This window comes from Carassius gibelio, chromosome B25 (genome assembly GCF_023724105.1).
Source record: "Carassius gibelio isolate Cgi1373 ecotype wild population from Czech Republic chromosome B25, carGib1.2-hapl.c, whole genome shotgun sequence".
In the NCBI taxonomy this organism is placed as follows: Eukaryota; Metazoa; Chordata; class Actinopteri; order Cypriniformes; family Cyprinidae; genus Carassius; species Carassius gibelio.
In genome coordinates, this window is record NC_068420.1 from 21,896,380 (window position 1) to 21,918,232 (window position 21,853).

General features: G+C 38.9%; 1 protein-coding gene across 1 annotated transcript; it reads right to left on the bottom strand.

The window, feature by feature from the left end:
• Positions 1-1,986: 1,986 nt before the first annotated feature.
• On the bottom strand, positions 1,987-20,583 carry LOC128014360 (vesicular glutamate transporter 2.2-like). Its single transcript, XM_052597929.1, has 12 exons — positions 20,119-20,583; positions 18,470-18,728; positions 18,169-18,287; positions 17,764-17,878; positions 10,483-10,570; positions 10,322-10,408; positions 10,091-10,233; positions 6,162-6,311; positions 4,546-4,678; positions 4,327-4,437; positions 4,071-4,198; positions 1,987-3,710 (listed from the first exon to the last, which is right to left on the bottom strand). Exons 1-12 carry the CDS (start codon positions 20,202-20,204, stop codon positions 3,381-3,383), a joined length of 1,749 nt encoding a protein of 582 aa, XP_052453889.1. The 5' UTR covers positions 20,205-20,583; the 3' UTR covers positions 1,987-3,380.
• Positions 20,584-21,853: the final 1,270 nt, after the last annotated feature.

Sequence of the window (21,853 nt, forward strand, 5' to 3'; positions counted from 1 at the left end):
ATTGGTCTTGGCTTTAGTCTTTAAGGGTCCAGTATTGGTCTAGACTTTAGTCTTTAAGGGTCCAGTATTGGTCTTGGCTTTAGTCTTTAAGGGTCCAGTATTGGTCTAGACTTTAGTCTTTAAGGGTCCTGTATTGGTCTAGGCTTTAGTCTTTAAGGGTCCAGTATTGGTCTAGGCTTTAGTCTTTAAGGGTCCAGTATTGGTCTAGACTTTAGTCTTTAAGGGTCCAGTATTGGTCTAGACTTTAGTCTTTAAGGGTCCAGTATTGGTCTAGGCTTTAGTCTTTAAGGGTCCAGTATTGGTCTAGGCTTTAGTCTTTAAGGGTCCAGTATTGGTCTAGGCTTTAGTCTTTGGGGGTCTGGTATTGGATTAGGCTTATCTTTGGGGTCTGGTATTGGTTTAAATATTAACATTTGGATCTTTGGTATTATTGAAGATTTTTCAGGGTCTGCATTTGGTCTAAGCTTTAGTCTTTGGGGGTCGTGTAGTAGCAGCTCATTTCCATTTAAAGAATTACAAGACATCTTGTAAAAAGGGACATAATAGGTGCCCTTTAATAATGAATCTTGCTGCCGCATTCTGGATTAATATAAGTTAAAGACTTTAATTCTGTTCCATACTCTCATGCCGAGTAACAAATGAATGACCAGCATGCACAGCAGTCTGTTGGGGGTTTTAAATGGTATTGATTAGTGATTTCTTCCCATCTAATTTGCTGGTGGTAATTTGTCCTTTGTAGGTCATTTACCTTAATCAGATCCACTGGTGTAATGAGTCAAATCGATCTACTATTTTAGATGAGGTTTCCACATTAGAGATATCCTGACTGAGAATTTGATGGATATTAAATACTTTCTGAATAAGTACATTAGAGGAGGCATGATGGAGCGTCACTTCCACAAACCCTTGATTGTGTTCTTGCCATCTGAAAAGTTTTAAAAGAGTACATTTTATGGAGATATACTTCAAAAGAATAAACGCCAGTGTGAACTGAATCTACATTCATATTTATTGTGAAGTCTAACTGAACTTTATCAAGCTGATGTTTGTTAGAGAACCTCACAAACATGTCTGTTAGATCTTCACAAAGAGAGACACAACCACTTCAGTCAATGCCCAGTTTGAGTTTAATAACTATATCATGCAAAAATAATCATCACACTCTATAAAGAACATCAACTCTTATCGTTTCAAAACCAGAAATTTGCTTTTACATTTTGGTCCACCAGTCGCAAAAATCAAAGGAAAGACATAATAAAGTCTTGATTTGAATAACTGTATATAAAATCACACTCAGTGAGCAATTTGTACAGTTTAACACTTTTTGACATCAACAAATCGTTTGTTTTGACACAACAAGAATATAACAATCACTTGTGCACTTCAGTCTCAGGCAAGAGGCCATGAGAAGAGCTTTAGGTTTGTGATACATTTCCTCACAACCTACACAAATCCAGAAAACATCTAGCTGAGTTTCAGAACAAATTAAAGCATGGCTCAGATTCCAATCCTCTGAAGTTTTGGACCAGAACAAACAGAAGCTGATTCTGATGCTTCAGTAAGACACTAGACACAGGTCAGATTTCTTGAATGAACCAGATGTTGAATATAACAAGATTGCTGATGTCATCAGTCAATTATTGCAGAACATGTTCTTAACAGGTTTTTTAATTCTTTCAAGACTTTGACACATCATCTTTAATTACTGCTGGTTGACTTAACACAACACACTGGTTTGTGTCAAGAATGAAGAATCCCCAAAAAAAAAAAAAAAAAAAAAAAACATGCACAATTTTCAAAGAAAAGCAAGCTTTTGGACCATTATTATTATTATTATTATTATTACATTGACAGATTTTATAGTATTTATTTATTCATTCATTCATTTTATTGTATTTTATTCTCATGTTTTATTTTTATTTATTTAATTATTATTATTATTTTATTATTATTATTATTTATTTATTTTATTTATTTATTTTTGTGTGGGGGGGGGGGGGTACATGTATCTAAAAAGTAACAAATAATAATTTAATGGTCCTAAAAGCAAGCTTAATTTTCTTAATGCAACATAAATGATATTTTTTGGTGAGACTGAACCTGCACATCCTGACAGGTTTTGTGATATTCACGTAACATATTACATCAGCTTTGCACGGCAACACTTAAATACATAAGATGATCAGGATCCGACCATATGCATGGAATGATCTCAATGGCACAATATGCATCCCAATTGGACAGCCTCATTTTTGAATGCCAGTTTCTATGATAGATATGGGCCATTAAGAACAGTAAGCACAGATATCACCGACCCAGATTCACAACAGTCTCACAGAAACAGTAAATCCATGTTAAAACACATACTGAAGATAGAACTGAATTGTTTTCCCCATTAACAACATGTCAGTGCATTCAAAGTGTCTTAGAAAAGGACCATTGTGTCATTATATATTGGTTGAAATGGATCATGTCAAATGAAGACCAGCTTAATACCACTTCAAATACAGGACTGTATCGCCAAGCACACACGTGAATGTATTGTTGATGTAACTATAGCTGAACCAAACTTATACAAGATTGCACTTTAAAAAGTTCTCAAGTAGGACGTTTCAACATTTAAAGGTTTATCAAGATACTTCACACTTATTTTAATACACATCCTCATTCTGATATAGCAGGTGTGTTTTGCAAATTTGTGCTATTTTAGATTCTTTCTGCATCAAACAGTAAATGTCTTTTTTGCTCTATCTTCTAAGTTTATGTCCCAAAAAAGGGACTAGTTCATAATGTGTAATACAGTACATACTGATAAACAGCATTATTTGTAAGTTTTCATTTATCTAATATAGCTAAATAACCCAAATGTTGCATATTTTCTGTAAGGTCAATGGCGAGAGCTCTGTAAACCAGAGTGTGAAACAAAACCACATTGATCTAAACTACCCTACACTACTCTAACTGGTCCTGACCGATTAAACTAAACTACTCACCTGACATAAAACTAGTCTAAACCTGCAAAACAACAGCCAAGACCTGTGCTTGGATTACAGATGTCTGTGCTATTAAATATTGTCAGTTGATTAAATGTCATAAACCACAGTAATAACTCAACATATCTGTATTTTTAAAGGAAACATTTACATAGCCATATATATTCTTTATATAATCCTAAATATGACCTTTTCATATAATTACCAGTATATTCTAATCAAATATCTCTGAAAACATTATTCTCATTAAATATCTTCTCTTTCAGACTGGATAAAGACTCTTTTCAGAAACATCTCTGACTCCTGTAGCTGTGTGTGTTCAGTACAGTGTCTATAATATATCGCTTTTTACTTTGACTTTTTTTTTTTTAAAGATGTCCTTTGACTCTAGGAGTACCGTTCTCCTCTATACGTCTGCTCGGCGTCCTCCTGGATGTATTCCTCAGTTTTCTCCCATCCTTTCGCCCATCCCCCGTTCAGCTGGGTCGTGGCCCCATATGTTTTGGCGGGGCCCCCGAAAGGAGCGTGGCTCAGCGTGATGTCACCGGTCTCCTCCGCTAACTCGTCTTCATCGATGAAGCCACACTTCTCCTCGCTGGTCTCCTCCGGATCGGCCCACGGCTGCTTCTCACCAGACGCGAAAATCCCGTAGAAGACCACGCCGCCGTAATGCACCAGCGCGGCGATCAGGAACACGTTCTGCCATTCCTCACGCGTCTGACGGGCGAGAAAAGACAAACTCATGGATCAAACTCAAGTCAAACTCATGGTCTCTTATTCTGTAATTCTTAGTGGCTATGTGTTAGAATGAAATGCCTGTCCACCGCCCATCACAGACCGCACAGAAAGGAGATTCACTGTATGCTTTCTACAATATTTGAAAACAGCATGTGTCATGCAACAATAAATATTCAGAGTGTCTATTTACACTAAAGTGCAAATAGCCCGCTTCGTTGGCAGAAGTTAATGGCCCATCAACTTGTGATTGGCCATTAATCAGCAGCTCCAATTTTTACAGTTCAGGTAACAATAAACAGATTTGACAATGAAAGTAGGGCTAATTTCAGGATTTCTCACCTTGTTTTTGGTCATAGCACCTACAATCAGAGGGCAGACCATACCAGAGAGAGTGCCCACTCCATTAGAGATGCCCATCAGTATGCTGGCGTACCTCGGCGCAATGTCCAAGTGGTTGACATTAAAACCTTTAACAGGGACGGGATAAAAGAAGAAATCAGAAATATTGGGAGAAATTGATTTTTATATTGTTGAATGCAAGTAAACCAGAATGGGATTTCAAATCATGAAGCCTGGCAGTGTGTGAGTGTCTTACCTGATATAGCAAAGCCGCTAAAACCAACAGCTAGCACCAGAAATGAGATGGCCACTCCTTTACTGTGAGAGAAACCAACCACTAACAGCAGAGTGGCCTCCATTCCAAACCCTATAACCAAATGATGTGTGGGTCAAAGGTCACACCATACCATAAGTATATTGTATTAATTCCAAATACAAGATACAATTTCTCTAATGAAAGTGTGGTTACTCTTACCTCCACAGTTCATGATTTTCCTGACGGTGGTGGTGGATAAGATGTTTTTGCTGCGCAGGAAGTCAGCCAGTTGACCGCCGATTGGCACTATGATGGTCATGACCAGGTGAGGCAGAGCAGAGACCATACCGACCTGACAACACCACACAAGACATCAGTCCTCATAACTTCGACAATTTCGGAAGGAAACAAAATTGACATAGACCCATATGTTTTATGTATTTTCATTGCACACAAAGGGAAAATGTTGAAGAATCCCTGAGCCACATTTTTTAATATAATAAAATGTAATGGTGATTTGTATGATTTGTGTGGACTTTTAAGAAAAAAAATATCTGCTCAATAATGCTCCTTCCTGCAAAAAGATGATGTCTATTAAGAATTCATGGGGGGTTTCCAGCCCCATCATAGCACAGAAACTGCACTTGTTAAAATTACAAATGACTTGCTTCATGCTTCAGACCAAGGCTGTATCTTATTGATCTTAATGCAGCGTTCGACACTATAGATAATAACATTCTCGTAGATCGATTACAAGACTAAAAAGGTATCCTACCTGTCCAATCATTATCACTTTGTCTATTAAAATGGGGAATGATCTCAATTAACACCAGTAAAGTAGGAAGAGCCACAAGGATCTGTCCTAGGCTCTCTGCGGTTTTCAATATATATGTTGCCCCTTGGTAATACTATAAGAAAATACAGGATTAGTTTCCACTGTTATGCTGATGATACTAAACTATATATTTTGAAAAGACCAGATGAAATTTCTTAATTATCTAAGCTTACAGAGTGTGTTAACTTTTCTCTTATTTGCTTTTCTGTTTCTGCCACGGGACTGACATACTAAGGTAACTAGGAATTACACTAGCTTCAGCCTGAATCCAACCCTTATGAAGATCTGAAATGACCGAACACCTGAAAAGAGATGATGCTGACCCCTCAGAAGACCCCAGATGATGACAACCCCTTAAACATACAGAACTAACAAATATTGCTATAAGTTTGATCACAACATATAATTGTTGCTGATAATAGTATTCCATCCGTCTGTTTGATTACATTTGATGATATTCTAATAAAACAATGCAAACCTCTGCAATGCTATTTTTTTACATACTTGACACAAAATGTGTGGCTCTAAAATAAAATTGCTAAAAAATATTACATAATAAAAACTAGAAATACTATGTACTAACACTAAATCACTATACTGAAATCCCAAACGAGCCGTGACTGTTAAAACCACTAAACAAATCCAATCTCCCATGCTGAGGCCATTCTGACCAGCAGAATCAAACAGTGGTTCAATTACACCTGTCAGGCCTGCAGGATTTATATCACTCTCTCAGCTCAGAAGTCGAAGATCAATAACAGTGTCAGGTTTTATTTATGTTAGCCACTGTGAACACACATTTCTGAATGGCCAACATCTCAAATACAATCCAATGTGGGTGACTCAATGCATGACAGCAGTCAAACACGACCGATAGTAATGATTCAAATGAGGCCTGAGAAAGAATTGAACATAAAGCAAATGCAAAAGCACACTGACGTGCCTGAGATTTGAGTAATGTAAACATTTTCCCCCAAATCAGTTCAGCTGCTTCTCTTACCTTACTGATTTCAAAGCCAAACACTTCTTCAAAGTACGCTGGCTGACTGATGAGCAGCAGGTAGAAGGTCCAGCTCCTGCAGAAGTTGGCCACGATGATTGCATAGACCGGCATGGAGGTGAAGAACTTCCTCCAGGGTGTCTTGAATTTCTGTAGGAGAAGAAAAATGAGACAGCAAAGTCTATAGGACATATCTAGCTTGGAGATCTTGAGCCATCATTTCACAGGGTGCTTTAAATGCCCTTCCAACATGATTTTGTAATTACTTCCATTGTCTCTCTTATTAATGAAGACTTTTATGTTCACCAAGGTTACATTTATTTGATTAAAAATACCAACAAAACTGTACAAATTGTAAAATATTAATAAAATGTCAAATAAACAGTTCCCCTTCAGGAACTCGAGCTGCATCCGAAAAAGCTAAGGGGAACGCACTTCAGCGTGACCAGCTCTGAATAATATGTGTAATCAGTTTTATGAATGGGGGTGACGTCATAGGCAGGAAGACCCTGTCTTTATCTTTTAAATCAGACAGGGTCTTCCTTATGGAAGATGCCTTATGGCTTGTGCCTTCTGGTCTGTTCGGGGACGCCGTCAATTCTGTCGTTGACAGATACCAGGAGGCTCCAAAACAGGTGGCAGCATTCCAGTGGTTCCTGCCTCGCAATTCTCTAACTCAGGGGGCTGCTGGGTGGGAGCAGCCCTGGCCGTTTACCAGCTCCTCATACAGAGAGGTGCAAAAAGTGAGTGTTGCCTCTCGCGCTCCCCCGCAACGGGAACGAGGTCGGTGCCGCTTTAAGCAGGAGGCTTCTAAGACATGGCCCGATCTGAGGGTCGTGCTTCAGTCCAGGAAGCCCTCGACAAAGCAGTCCTGACAACCAACATCAAAAAGCTGGACCGCTGAGGGTGACCTCTACTGGGGAAGAGCAGGGTGTACCGCATTATACGGTGTCTGTCTCTTCTCAGAGCCCTCAACAGCAGCTAGTTCAGTTGTTTCCTGCCGGTCCTCCGCTTCAGGGCAATGAGCTAGCGCCTCAAAGTACATCAGAGACCAGCCTCGAGAGACTGGTTCCCTTAGTAAACTATTTAGCAGTGTGGAAGCTACTGCCAAATGTGTCTAGTTGGGTCCTGCAGACTGTAGAAAAAGGTTATCGAATTCAATTCAGCGCTCTGCCACCACCTTTCAACAGGGTGTTTCCCACACTAGTGGGCCCGAGCAGGCTCTGATATTGGAACAGGAAGTAAATACCCTGTTCTATTTTCATATCACCATCCTTCCCAATCATAGGAAGTTCCTAAGGTTTGCTTTCAGGGGCGAAGCTTACCAGTATTGAGTTCTTCCTTTTGGCCTAGCACTCTCACCCCAAACTTTCACAAAGTGTGTGGATGCTGCGCTGGCTCCATTGCGACTCCAGGGCATCCGCATACTAAATTATATAGACGATTAGTTGATTTTGGCTCAATCAGAGCAGATGGTGGTTCGGCATCGAGATGTCGTTCTCGCCCACATAAAAAAGTTAGGGTTAAGATTAAACGCCAAGAAAAGTGTGCATTCTCCGTTACAGAGGACCACTTATCTGGGTGTGGTTTGGGATTCAACCACAGCTCTGTCCCCTGCTCGTATCGAGTTGATCCTCATGTCAGTCAAGAGAGTCAGAGTAGGCCAGTCACTCACTGTCAAGCAGTTTCAGAAACTATTGGGGTTAATGGCAGCTGCGTCCAACGTTTTACCTCTTGGCCTGCTGTACATGAGACCCCTACAGTGGTGGCTCAAGACCAAGGGGTTCTCCCCGAGGGGAAACCCACTTCGCACGATCAAGGTCATGTGGCGGTGCCTACGTGCTTTAGACATGTGGGGGAAGCCTTCGTTCTTGTCTCAGGGCCTGGTTCTGGGACACATATGGACTATATTTGGTCAGGCTCAGGTGGATCTGTTTGCGACTCAGATGACATCACACTGTCTCCTTTGGTTCTCTCTAGTTCATCCAGCTCCTCTGGTCCTGGACGCTTTGGTGCAGACTTGGCCTAGGCTTCGGCTGTATGCTTTTCCCCCGATCCCTCTGCTCCCGGGAGTTCTGGCGAGAGTGTGTCGGGACGGGGTCCGTCTTCTATTAATAGCCCCGTTCTGGCCGGGGTGAGTATGGTTCTCAGATCTGAACCCGCTCCGTGAGGATCTCCTCTCACAGGCAGAGGGCACGATATTTCACCCCCGCCCGGAGCTATGGAAGTTATGGGTGTGGCCCCTGAGGGGGCACATCTCGTAGCTTCTGATCTCTCAACCGAGGTTGTTGAGACCATTCTACAATCCAGAGCTCCATCAACGAGGAAACTGTATGCCTTGAAGTGGAAACTTTTCACTTCTTGGTGCGGAGATCGCCAATTTGACCCAGTTAACTGCCCAGTTGGTACAGTCCTGGAATTCCTGCAGTCCCGTTTCTCCGCAGGGTTGACTCACTCCACTTACGTTTCCTCCGCGGTGCGCTTAGGCTCAGGCCTCCGGTACGATCTCCTGTCCTCACATGGGACCTGGCTTTGGTACTAGAAGCTCTTTGCAAGCCTCCTTTCAAGCCTATAGAAGAAATTGCTGATCGATATCTCACTATTAAAACTGCCTTTCTTCTAGCTATCGCTTCTCTAAAGAGAGTTGGGGACCTTCAGGCCCTCTCAGTGACCCCTTCCTATTAAGACTTTGCACCCGGCATGGCCAGAGTGTTTCTCTACCCTCGAGCGGGGTATGTCCCGAAGGTTCCCTCAGTTACCCCACAGCCTATCGTACTGCAGGCTTTCAGCCCCCCTTTCCTTCAGGGAGCCAGACCAGCAGAAGCTAAATTGTATGTGTCCAGTGCGAGCACTGGATGCATACGTCCACAGAGCTGCCATGTGGAGAAAGGTGGACCAACTCCTAGTATGCTATGGTCCCCCTATGAGAGGTCTTCCAGCCACAAAACAGACCCTCAGTCGGTTGATCGTGGATGCTATTACTCTTGCCTATGAGTCCTCTGATCTCCCTTCACCGTTGGGAGTCAAGGCTCACTTAACCTGCAGTATGGCGGCTTCCAAGGCCTTCTTGTCAGGTGTGTCCATGCAGGACATCTGCAACTCAGCTGGATGGTCCACGCCTCTCACATTTGTCAGATTTTATGGTCTAGATCTGCAAGCCACTCCCAGCTCTTCTATTCTCTTGCCTTAGCTGTGCTTCTGTATACACACTAGGCAGGGACTTCCAAGTCCAGCGGCGTGGGCATTTTTGTTCCCTTAGCATTTTCGAATGCATCTTGAGTTCCTTCATTCATAGAAGCTAATGCTCGTTCCACCTCGCTACGTCACCCGCCTTTGACGTCCCGCCCATTCATAAAACTGATTATACATATTATTCAGAGCTGGTCACGCTGAAGGGCGTTCCCCTTAACGTTTTCGGATGCAGCGTCTCGTTCCCTTTCGAGGAACCATGGTTACATACGTAACCTGGGACGTTTTCTGTGTGAATATATTTTAAAATGTAATTTATTCCTTTGATGTGTAGATGAATTTTCAACATCATTAATCTATTCACACGATCTTTCAGAAATCATTCTGATATACTGATTTGCAGCTCAAGAAACATTTCTGATTATTATCAATGTTGAAAACAGGTTTTTTTTGGTGGAAGCCATTTTTTTCCAGTGTTTTTTTTTTTTTTTTTTTTTTTTTTTTAATCTAAAAAGCTCAAATGAACAGCATTATAAATATCTTTAATATAACATTTAATCAATTGAATGCATCCTTGCTGGGCATTTTCTTTTTGGCCCTAATAATTTTTATTTCCAGTGATACTTGATTGCATTTCAACTGAACTGAGCTGGATGATGACATCACTGAATCAACGATGACTTTAGCTGAAAAATGTGATTTCATGGGACCTTCAGATTTGCCCACACTAGGGACCGTACCTCAGTCGCCCCCATTAGATTGGCACTTTCTCCAATACTCTCCTCAATGTAAGTCCTCTCTTCATCAGTAATGGTGGGATGATCTGCTGGGCTCTCATAGGAAACCAGAATCCAAAACATGTACCAGACGATCCCAAAGCTGCCTGCGACCCAACACAGAGAAAACAAGAGTCAAGGAATCAAACGGGCAAAAAAGAAGAGTCTGTTATCATTTCAAGATCACAAGCCCACCGTATATGTAGAAGACAGAAGACCAGCCTGAGTACTGCACTAATATCCCAGCCAGCGGCATGGCCACCACAGCGCCCGCGTACGACCCTGAAACAGGGGCACAGCTTTTATTCTGGGATTTCTCTGTTAGGGGGACTTTTAGAAAGGGAAATTGTATTTACCACAAAAAGAGGTAGTTGCTAAGCGACTTCTCTCGAGGGGCGGAGCCCACTTGCTCCAAATCCCATGGCATGCTGGGTAGGTCACACCCTGGACACAGAAACATGTCAAACCGACAGTAATTGCTTTTATTTTACTTATTTATTTTTTTATTATTATTATTATTAATTCTTTTTTAATGACACTGTGCTGTTTCATATTTGCTCAAATAAATACATTTCTTTTGTCTATTTTCTTACTAATTTTATTAAGTTTTCTTACAAATTTTTGACAAAAATAGTTTTGTGAAACAACTTGCAAATTGTTTGATTCTTAAAGACTTTTTTACGAATAATTCTGAATACATAAATTATGCCTAATCCTAATAAATTTCCACTTTTAACACTCATTTGTAATTGCCAATTGAGACCTATATATACAGTACAGACCAAAAGTTTGGACACACCTTCTCATTCAAAGAGTTTTCTTTATTTTCATGACTATGAAAATTGTAGAGTCACACTGAAGGCATCAAGGGCTATTTGAGCAAGAAGGAGAGTGATGGGGTGCTGCACCAGATGACCTGGCCTCCACAGTCACCAGACCTGAACCCAATCCAGATGGTTTAGGGGTGAGCTGGACCGCAGACAGAAGGCAAAAGGGCCAACAAGTGCTAAGCATCTCTCTGGGAACTCCTTCAAGACTGTGGAAGACCATTTCAGGAGACTACCTCTTGAAGCTCATCAAGAGAAAGCCAAGAGTGTGCAAAGCAGTAATCAAAACAAAAGGTGGCTACTTTGAAGAACCTACAATATGACATATTTTCAGTTGTTTCACACTTTTTTGTTATGTATATAATTAAGTTGGCTTGAGAGAGCCAACTTACTGATATTCTATTTAAACTTATTATTATGTTGGCTTGGCAACAAGCCAACATACTGTTATGCTATTTAAACTTCTTCTTCTTCTTTTTCTTATTATTATTTTTCTGACAGAAATTCTGAACGCTACTCCTCCTAGGGCTTTAAAGCCACAAGCCCCAAACTCGGCAGACACCTGCGGGATAGAGCGGTGGTGTGTGCTATATCTTTTCAGACTGATCAGACTTAAAGTTTTTTTTTTATTAATTTTTAAATGTCAAAATTCATTACCCATAGACTTACATTGTCTGAGAAAAATTGCGCCCCTACAGTTGCAATGACATTTAGGGGAGGGGAGCAGTCAGACGAGAGAAGAATCACTGCTGCTCAGCTCAGGCTGTCTACACGGAGCCGACAACAAGCGAATTCATTCCTATTTAAGACATTTTAAAAACGCTATTGCACGCAATCCACACGTTAGAACACACCAAGAGCTAAATTGAGATGTTTCTGAACTGTTTAAAGTAATAACATGATATATTCGCGGCAGCCAACTGCTCGCGAGCTGGCAATGTATTTCTCTGAACACTTGAAGTCCACAGAGAATTTACAGCCTTTCACATTAAAACACTGCAGCGAAACGGCACAAAACAATTAGAATAATATATTAAATGGTTTTAAAGTAGTTTTGGCCACTGTCACGCTGGTCTTAGCTGGTTTCTAACTGAATCATCAGGCTGAACATCACAGCGAGCTCGCGACGTATTCCTCTGAACACTTGAAGTACACATTTACAGCCTTTCACATTAAAACACTGCAGCGAAACGGCACAAAACAATTTGAATAATATATTAAATGGTTTTAAAGTAGTTTTGGCCACTGTCACGCTGGTCTTAGCTGGTTTCTAACTGAATCATCAGGCTGAACATCACAGCGAGCTCGCGACGTATTCCTCTGAACACTTGAAGTACACATTTACAGCCTTTCACATTAAAACACTGCAGCGAAACGGCACAAAACAATTTGAATAATATATTAAATGGTTTTAAAGTAGTTTTGGCCACTGTCACGCTGGTCTTAGCTGGTTTCTAACTGAATCATCAGGCGGAACGTCACAGTAAACTCGCGCTTCAGCCCCGCACTGCGGGAAACTGGACTGAGCAGCTGATGGCGCGTGTGCACGAGAGAGAGCCGCGCGTCAACACTGAACAGAGCTGTCGTTCAGGATGTTCACTTCCTCCTGGACCTGAACGAACAAATTCAAATCGCAGTTTAAATAAACAGAAAAAAGAGCGAAAAGCAAAAGAGCTCAATTCAGCAGCGCGGTGTTGTTCAGGGAGCAAGCAGAGACGCGTCTCAAAGTCTTCTTGCTTTTGTACCGACAACAAATACATACAAAATATGTCGAAATACCCGTGTTGGAAAGTGTGTTCGAATAAGTATGTGGTTATGTCTTAAGTGAAAGTAAAGATTTGCAAAAAAAAAATCGGATGTGTATCATCATAATGGATGCGTTTGTCTCTTAAAGGGACCGCGCCTAATTTACTAGCTCTGCTGTCAGAGTCTTTAATGTATGAAAATGAAAGTAAATCACTCACTGCTCTTGACTGAATTACCTTGTAGTACAAGAATTTATCCAAAGTCAATCCAAAAATAAGATAGAATTGTTTTACTAGTGGGTGCAGGCCACTAGTTCATTTATGTAAGTGAGTATGGCAAAATAGTGATCTGTGAAATATTATACCCACTAATTCTTCATACAGTAGGCTACCAGTGAAATTGATTTAAAAAAATAATAATTAAGGACCTGCCCATGTTTTGCTTAAGTGTTTCTTTCTTTAATTGTTAATGCAACCTTTTCACACCACAGACTGAACCAAATTAAGCATTTCTTGCTTGGTAACTGTTCAACAAAGTATTGATAGTTGTGTAAATATTGTCATACTGACAGTCTGAAGTTTTGGTTGATTCCATTACATATCTTTTTATCAAAGTTATCCGAAATTATCAAGATGAATTTGTTCTGAGTTATTGTCATATATTATTACCAGTTTCTAAACTACAGCAAATAAACTGTGATTATGTGAGAAATGTTGAAGGTGTCTGAATACATTTTGGTTTGATTGTGTATTTTATCTTACAGTGAAGGCTATGCAGTGCTATTTTACATTAACAAAAACAAACTTAAAAAAAGTAAACATTATGTAAATAGCACAAATAAATAAATAGAATGAACATACAGTACAAATTAAACAATTTTAAACAGTGTGTAACTGCATCATCTATACAAACCATTGTGCTTGGACCCCTTATGATCTCCTTGATTTAAAATGCATTGTTTCAGTAATCTTGTGTGTCGTTGCCCACAACGCAACGGTGGCAGGACTGTGAAATACATACATGAGAAAAATAGGCATGACTTATTTCACATCCAGCTAGACAACCCTGTCATAGCTGTTATCATAGCCCAGGCTTTTTATTAAAAAAAAGAAAACAGCAAGGGAGCATGGAAAAAGACTGTTGCAGGTGTATTTTTTTATGGCATTATTATGTGTATTAATTTTGCAGCGGGGCAACTCAATGTTGGGCACACAAGTACTTTGGCTCTTTTGCTCCATGGCCAAGATGGCCAAGCCAACATCAAAGTTAGTTCACTAACTTTAAATTCTAGTTATTATTATTCTTCTGAGACTAAATTTTCTGACTCTAACTCCTCCTAGAGCTTTAACTCTACAGACTCCAAACTCGGACCAGCTCTTCAGACTAATCTCGCCGGGTGTGCTATATCTTTTCTAACTGATCGGACTTATACTTTTCATAAAACTGAAGATTAAAAATCATAAAAATCCCATAGACTTGCATTGAAAAGCCTCTGCTCATCTGAACATTCCGTGAACTCCAACTGTCAAAAATTCAAATCTAAACACACTGAAGCCCATTAGACTCAATCAGACTAACCTATGTACTATTACTAACCCATTCAAACTCATTCAAACTCATCTATCTATCTATATTCAAACTCTATCTATCTATCTATCTATCTATCTATCTATCTATCTATCTATCTATCTATCTATCTATCTATCTATCTATCAAACTCATCTATCTATATTAAAACTAATCTATCTATCTATCTATAATCAAACTCATCTATCTATAATCAAACTCATCTATCTATCTATCTATATTCAAACTCATCTATCTATCTATATTAAAACTAATCTATCTATCTATCTATCTATCTATCTATCTATCTATCTATCTATCTATCTATCAAACTTATCTATCTATATTAAAACTAATCTATCTATCTATCTATCTATCTATCTATCTATCTATCTATCTATCTATCTATCATCAAACTCATCTATCTATCTATCTATCTATCTATCTATCTATCTATCTATCTATCTATCTATCTATCAAACTCATCTATCTATCTATCTATCTATCTATCTATCTATCTATCTATATTCAAACTCATCTATCTATCTATATTCAAACTCATCTATCTATCTATCTATCTATATTCAAACTCATCTATCTATCTATCTATCTATCTATCTATCTATCTATCTATCTATCTATCTATCTATCATCTATTCAAACTTATCTATCTATCTATCTATCCTAACAACATGCTAGTCATGCTAAAAATCATGCTAGCAACATGCTAGTCGCATGCTAATCATGCTAAAATCATGCTAGCAACATGCTAATCATGCTAAAATCATGCTAGCAACATGCTAATCATGCTAATCATGCTAAAATCATGCTAGCAACATGCTAATCATGCTAAAATCATGCTAGCAACATGCTAATCATGCTAAAATCATGCTAGCAATATGCTAGTCGCAGGCTAATCATGCTAAAATCATGCTAGCAACGTGCTAGTCATGCTAAAAATCATGCTAGCAACATGCTAGTCGCATGCTAATCATGCTAAAATCATGCTAGCAACATGCTAATCATGCTAAAATCATGCTAGCAACATGCTAATCATGCTAAAATCATGCTAGCAACATGCTAGTCGCATGCTAATCATGCTAAAATCATGCTAGCAACATGCTAATCATGCTAAAATCATGCTAGCAACATGCTAATCATGCTAAAATCATGCTAGCAACATGCTAGTCGCATGCTAATCATGCTAAAATCATTCTAGCAACATGCTAGTCATGCTAAAAATCATGCTAGCAACATGCTAGTCGCATGCTAATCATGCTAAAATCATGCTAGCAACATGCTAATCATGCTAAAATCATGCTAGCAACATGCTAATCATGCTAAAATCATGCTAGCAACATGCTAGTCGCATGCTAATCATGCTAAAATCATGCTAGCAACATGCTAGTCATGCTAAAATTCATGCTAGCAACATGCTAGTCGCATGCTAATCATGCTAAAATCATGCTAGCAACATGCTAATCATGCTAAAATCATGCTAGCAACATGCTAGTCGCATGCTAATCATGCTAAAATCATGTTAGCAACATGCTAATCATGCTAAAATAATGCTAGCAACATGCTAGTCGCATGCTAATCATGTTAAAATCATGTTAGCAACATGCTAGTCGCATGCTAGAAACATGCTAATCATGTTAACATCATGCTAGCGACATGCTAGTAACTTGCTAATCATGCTAGCGACATGCTAGTAACTTGCTAATCATGCTAACGACATGGCTAGTCACTTGCAAATTATGCTAGCGACATGCTAGATACCTTGCTAATCATGCTAAGTACATGCTTGTCACATGATAGTCACTTGCTTGTAATGCTAACAATATGTTAATCACTGTCATTTGTATACTTCTTAAACTTAAATCTTTTTAAACTTTTTAAACTTTTCACATTTTCAAACTATCTATCTACCTATATATCTATCTAACTATCTATCTATCTACTGACTGTCTATCTATCTATCTATCTATCTATCTATCTATCTATCTATCTCTCTATCTATCTATCTCAGACTGAAAACCATCAAACTTAAAACTTTTTAAACTTAAACTTTTCAATCTTTTCAAACTTTTCAAACTTTTCAAACTTTTTCAGACTTTCTGGTCAGGCTTTCTCAAGCCAACTTAAAGTTTGTCTTGACGAACTTTTTTATCTAGTTCCATATATAATTCCACATGTGTTAATTCATTTTTTGATGCCTTCAGTGTGAATCTAAAATGTTCATAGTCATGAAAATAAAGAAAACTCTTTGAATGAGAAGGTGTGTCCAAACTTTTGGTCTGTACTGTATATATATATATATATATATATATATATATATATATATATATATATATATATATATTAGTGATGTCAAACAATTAATTTGCGATTTATCACATCCAAAATAAAACTTTTTATGTAATATATGTGTGTGTACTGTAATTATATATATATATATATATATATATATATATATATATATATATAAATTTTATAAATATATACATTTCTATATTTTCTAAATATGTAAAGTATGTATGTGTGTGTACTTGTATACATAATTACTATTTACTGTACACACATATATTACATAAACAAAACCTTTTATTTTGGATGTGATCAGTCGCAAATTAATTATTTGACATCACTAATATATAAATATATATATATATATATATATATATATATATATATATATATATATATATATATATATATATCAAAATGTATGTGGGTGTGTATATTATGTAATTTACATATTTACATTTATGTAATAAAACATGTAAAATGTTACAAGAAATACCTTCCATGGGTCATAAAATACAGAGAGCAGTCCAACCTTTAACAAATGAACACTAACACATACAGTGCATTTCAAATAAGGATTAATGACCCATGCAGACTTGCACAAACGCAGTCTGATCAGATCTGCTTCACCTCAAACACTCATTAAATCTTCATTAGCAGCTAATTCTCACACAATCGGTCACTGATAGACACAAATTGCTGCGGTCAGCGGAGGAGAGTCAACACACTCAACACAAGCTACTGTGCGTACAATAAAACCTCGAATGGCTTTTAATTCATGCAGTCGACACTCGTGGTGAACAACAGTGAGATGAGCAGCACACAAAGACAAAGACAGCAAGCAGCTGCTACAACAGTGAGTCCAGTCTGAGTGAGACAGGACATCTCAAGCCTGTTTCTTTGTTCTCCTCTCATCTGTCACTGGTGTTCAAATGATGGCTATACTTTATACTTCAATTATGTTTTAACATTCATCCTTGCATAAAGTCTCGTCTTATAGACTTTCATTGTAAGTGACTTATCGTAAACTCAGGTTTTGTTCAGTCTAATCTAAGAGATGGGTTTAAATGAAACTTGCCCTGACAGTAATATGCCAACATCTGTCTGCTCTGTCGGGGCTGACATCTGTTCAATAACCAATCAGCAGATGAATAAATGCTGTGTGCACTGAAAGAGAGGAGAGCGTCTCACTTCGACGAGGCCCTGCAGGATCCTGACGAACATGACACAGCCGTAGTGCACTCGAGCAGCAGAGGGGATGAACATATTGAGCATGGAGGTGAGCAGGATAGCAGCACCGAACACCCTGCAGATCAGATCAAAGTGAGCACAGAGGATTCATAGACAGACCAGTCTGTGTTTCTGATCAGAGAGAGAGTCTGTGCTGGTAATGAGCTCTCCAGAGACACACTGGCTGCTCTTCTGCATTCAGGCTACCAGATACAGCACACAGACCACATCATCTGCCCTCAAAACAACATTTATACTGTTGCCAGATTTAAACCACTATGTAAAATCAAATCAAACATTATTAAGTAAATAGACTAGTAAGAAATGAAATGCAGCACATGGAAATGAATGCGCATTGTTGATGACCTGTTGGCCGCGAGTCTCGAGCATATATATCCTCCCGGGATCTGTGTCACGATATAACCCCAGAAAAACGAGCCGTGGATCATCCCCACCGTCTCCGGGTCCCAGTTAAACTTGGCTTTCTTGGGAAGACACGAGACAAATGCGCACGGTCAATGCATCCGTTCATTCATAAACGTACAGAATTAAAACAAACCACGTTAAAAACTTTGAAAGAATCGAGTTGCATTTATTTATTGAAGTGTTTGTGTGTGTGAGAGTTTCTTCTGCAGGACTGTCTAAGCTCTGTCCCGGACTCTCTCACCTCCGTGATGATGATCTTGCCGCCCCGGTGAACCGTGCTGTTGTTGACCATACCGACGATCGCGACTCCGAGGTTGCAGCGGATCCCGAACGAGATGCAGAAGCCGAGGCCGCTCATGATGGCGATGATGTAGCGGCGCGGGAGCCCGAAGCACGTGCAGTCGCACAGCGGCGCTTTCTTCTCCCGGAGCTGCGCGGGCCGCCCGTCCTCCGTCAGCTCCATCACCTCACCCGCATTCTCCTGCTTCCGCTCCATCACCCTGAGAACACACAGACACCCAGGGCCAGCGGCTTTATAGCACCAGTGTTATTCAGTTTTAATTTTCTTTTTGGAGCGTCCTGGCATCATTAGTTTATAGGAAGCCTGTTAAAACAAACAAATTATTAAGAACATTTGACTATTCGATCATCACACAAACACCTCCCTTTAGCTTTGACGAAAACAATACATAGAAAGATCGTAGAAAGAATAATTTGATTGATGCAGCCAAACAATAAATACATAAATATATTAAATAAATAAATAAATAAATAAATAAATAAATAAATAAAAAACCCAGTACTATCTGTTTGCTAATAGATACAAAGTCTGCTGTCTGACACAAAGTCGCACTGAGTCTGCGATGAGGGTGTTATCAAAGATGTTTTGATGTATTTAATAATTAGGCTAAATTCATCAATCCTTCAGAAAACGACAGGGATGGCAGAAATATCTCTGTTCTCATCTGTTTGGTCACGACTGGGCAAACCGAGTTATTTGAAGCGCATTGCAGCAGTTTTATCGAAATATAAAAGCAGACGTGGCCATATCTTGGTATTTTTATTTTTTTTCGTTGATGACATATTTTATGGCTGCTTCAAGATATTGATATAGGCTACGGTATAAAAGTTTAAACATCTTAATAACATATTACACGACACGAAAAATACAACATCTAGTTTTATATGACGTTTTATTTTATATAGCATGTTATTAACCGTTGTGCAGCGGATCAAAGTGAAGATTTATGTATTTTGCCCCCCGTGATGTAAACCATTCACTGCTCCGTTCTGACTCTGAGCCTTTCATCATCTCTGGCCTACATGCGATATACAGAAAAAAAAAAAAAATAATAATAATTAAAAAAAAACACAGTTTTCATAACACACAACGAATTTAGACGATTTTGAAAAGGCAAACGAAAAATATATTAATTATTTTCAAATATGAAATCGGATTGTAAGCTAAATCATTATTATTATTAGTATTATTTTGTATTGTTCACTCAATATAAATAAAACATCCCGATATCAATACTAATAATTAAATGAAAGGGACTGTTGATGAATAATGGATTGAGTCTGGAGCGCCGTGGGCAGAGGATCCTCTCAGCTCTGGATCTCTAGTCATTCCTGTCGTATTTTCTCCAAACGAAAAATGTCGAAAAGAATGTGATAGTTCACAGATAGATGAATGATTATGAATTATTTGATATGTATATCCATCCTTTTGTAGCTAGAGAAGTAGGGGAAATGATCTGAATCTCAGTCAGACATGAATTGTAGCCTACTTCGATATAATAAACGAATAATGTTTTTGTAGAGATCATTCGTTTGATGTATTTATTGTTTATTGTACAATCTGATTTATTGAATGGAAGGGGTTTATACCTGTGCATGTGTCCCAGGGTTTTCCCGGCCAGATTCCTCAGTCGTTCCCTACCGGGGGCCAAAACTCGTTCCTTCATCACATCCATCTCCAGAGATTTATATTCCACTCGATATTAAAAAGAACTCTTAATTTGAATTGGTTTTGTGATATTTCAGCATATTCCTTGAGTGTGGAAACCTGAGCTGTATTTTTGGACCAGGTAAGAATGCTGTTTTATTCCTCGTAGACGACCTAAAAACCAGCCAAATAATCAATCAGTTAAAAGCTTGATTCACAGTCACTGAGATGTCCTTTCAAACTCCCTTTCCTTCGACTTCTGTGATTCTTCGGTTTTCCATTTTGCCGACATATTTTCAACTATAAAGGAGAATATTCCGTCAGAATTCACCTTCGAAAGCTGGAAAATGACAAAGAGCGCGAAGAGGAGTCTGGCGCGAGAGAAGGCGCGCGTCCGTCCAGCGAGTGAGCCGCGCGCTCCACACCTGCGCGCTCCCATCTTTCACTCATCAGCTGCTAAAAAGCATGTATTGACATCGAGCTGTCAACAAAGAGCCACTGGCAAACATATGAACGAGTCATGTTATATTAGTCTTAGATGCACTGAGTGTTTTTTCAAACATACACACCTTCAAGTAATCAGTTTTCACTTGCATTATGGGCTCTTGGGACGAGACAATAGAGTAGGATATCGGTGGGGGTCAAATATTTAATTTCATTAATTCGAGAAAATTCCACGTAGAAGATCACACCGAATCCAGTTGGTTTAATAATTTAGGGTAGGGCAGTGGTTCTGAACCCTGTCCTGGAGCACCCCAGCCCTGCACATTTTGTACGTCTGAAGAAAAAGACTTGTGTTTTGTAAGTCGAATAATGACCACAAGCGGGCGCACAAAAATTACATACACAATTACATATAAAATGCATTTTTTTTTTAATTAGCATGCTTTTCTATTTCAGCTTCTATTGTAAATTTAATACGCTTATTTTTTGCAGAAACAAACACTCACACAAAGAAAAAAAATATTTAATATATTTATTCAGTAAAGACTTTAGACACATAAACCAAAATGTCACTTAATGTAGGTCTATATATATATATGTTTGGCTTTTTACAACTTAATTTGACCATAAATAAAAACTAACAATTAATTTTAAATTAACAATCTTTGTTATACTAATATCGAAAGCTTTATGTAATTTTTTACATCAGCGGTCTAAAACAGTTTTTCATCAATTTATTCATCAAACGGACAACGAACAAGTTGACTTCAAGAATTTGAAGTTCAGTGTTTTAATGGAGCAAACAGAAAGAGAGTTCTATATTATAGCTCTATAAATGAAGCATACAGAGGAACGTTTCTGAACACAAAGCACGTGCTGTCAGTGTTTTCAGCCACTAGAGGCCGCCCTCGCACTGTGTAATGAAAACAGAGCCTTCTCAGCCGCTCCAGCAAAGGACCAAACGCGGAAAACTATTGGCATGGATTTTTGCCGATAAACGATTGTTACAGCAATCAACTATCAGCGCTGAATAATCGGTAAAACCGATAAATCGGTCAACCTCTAGTAGGGGCGGAGCCAGGATGTAAACATTCGGAGCTTAGTCCAAACCTAGGGGGTCCAGGGGCATACTCCCTTGGGGAGATTTCTTCCCCCATCTTCCTTGATTCAACTCCAGATCAGCTGGACTACCTGGGGATGGAGTCGCCATTCTCTGGGGAGAGTAAACGGTCA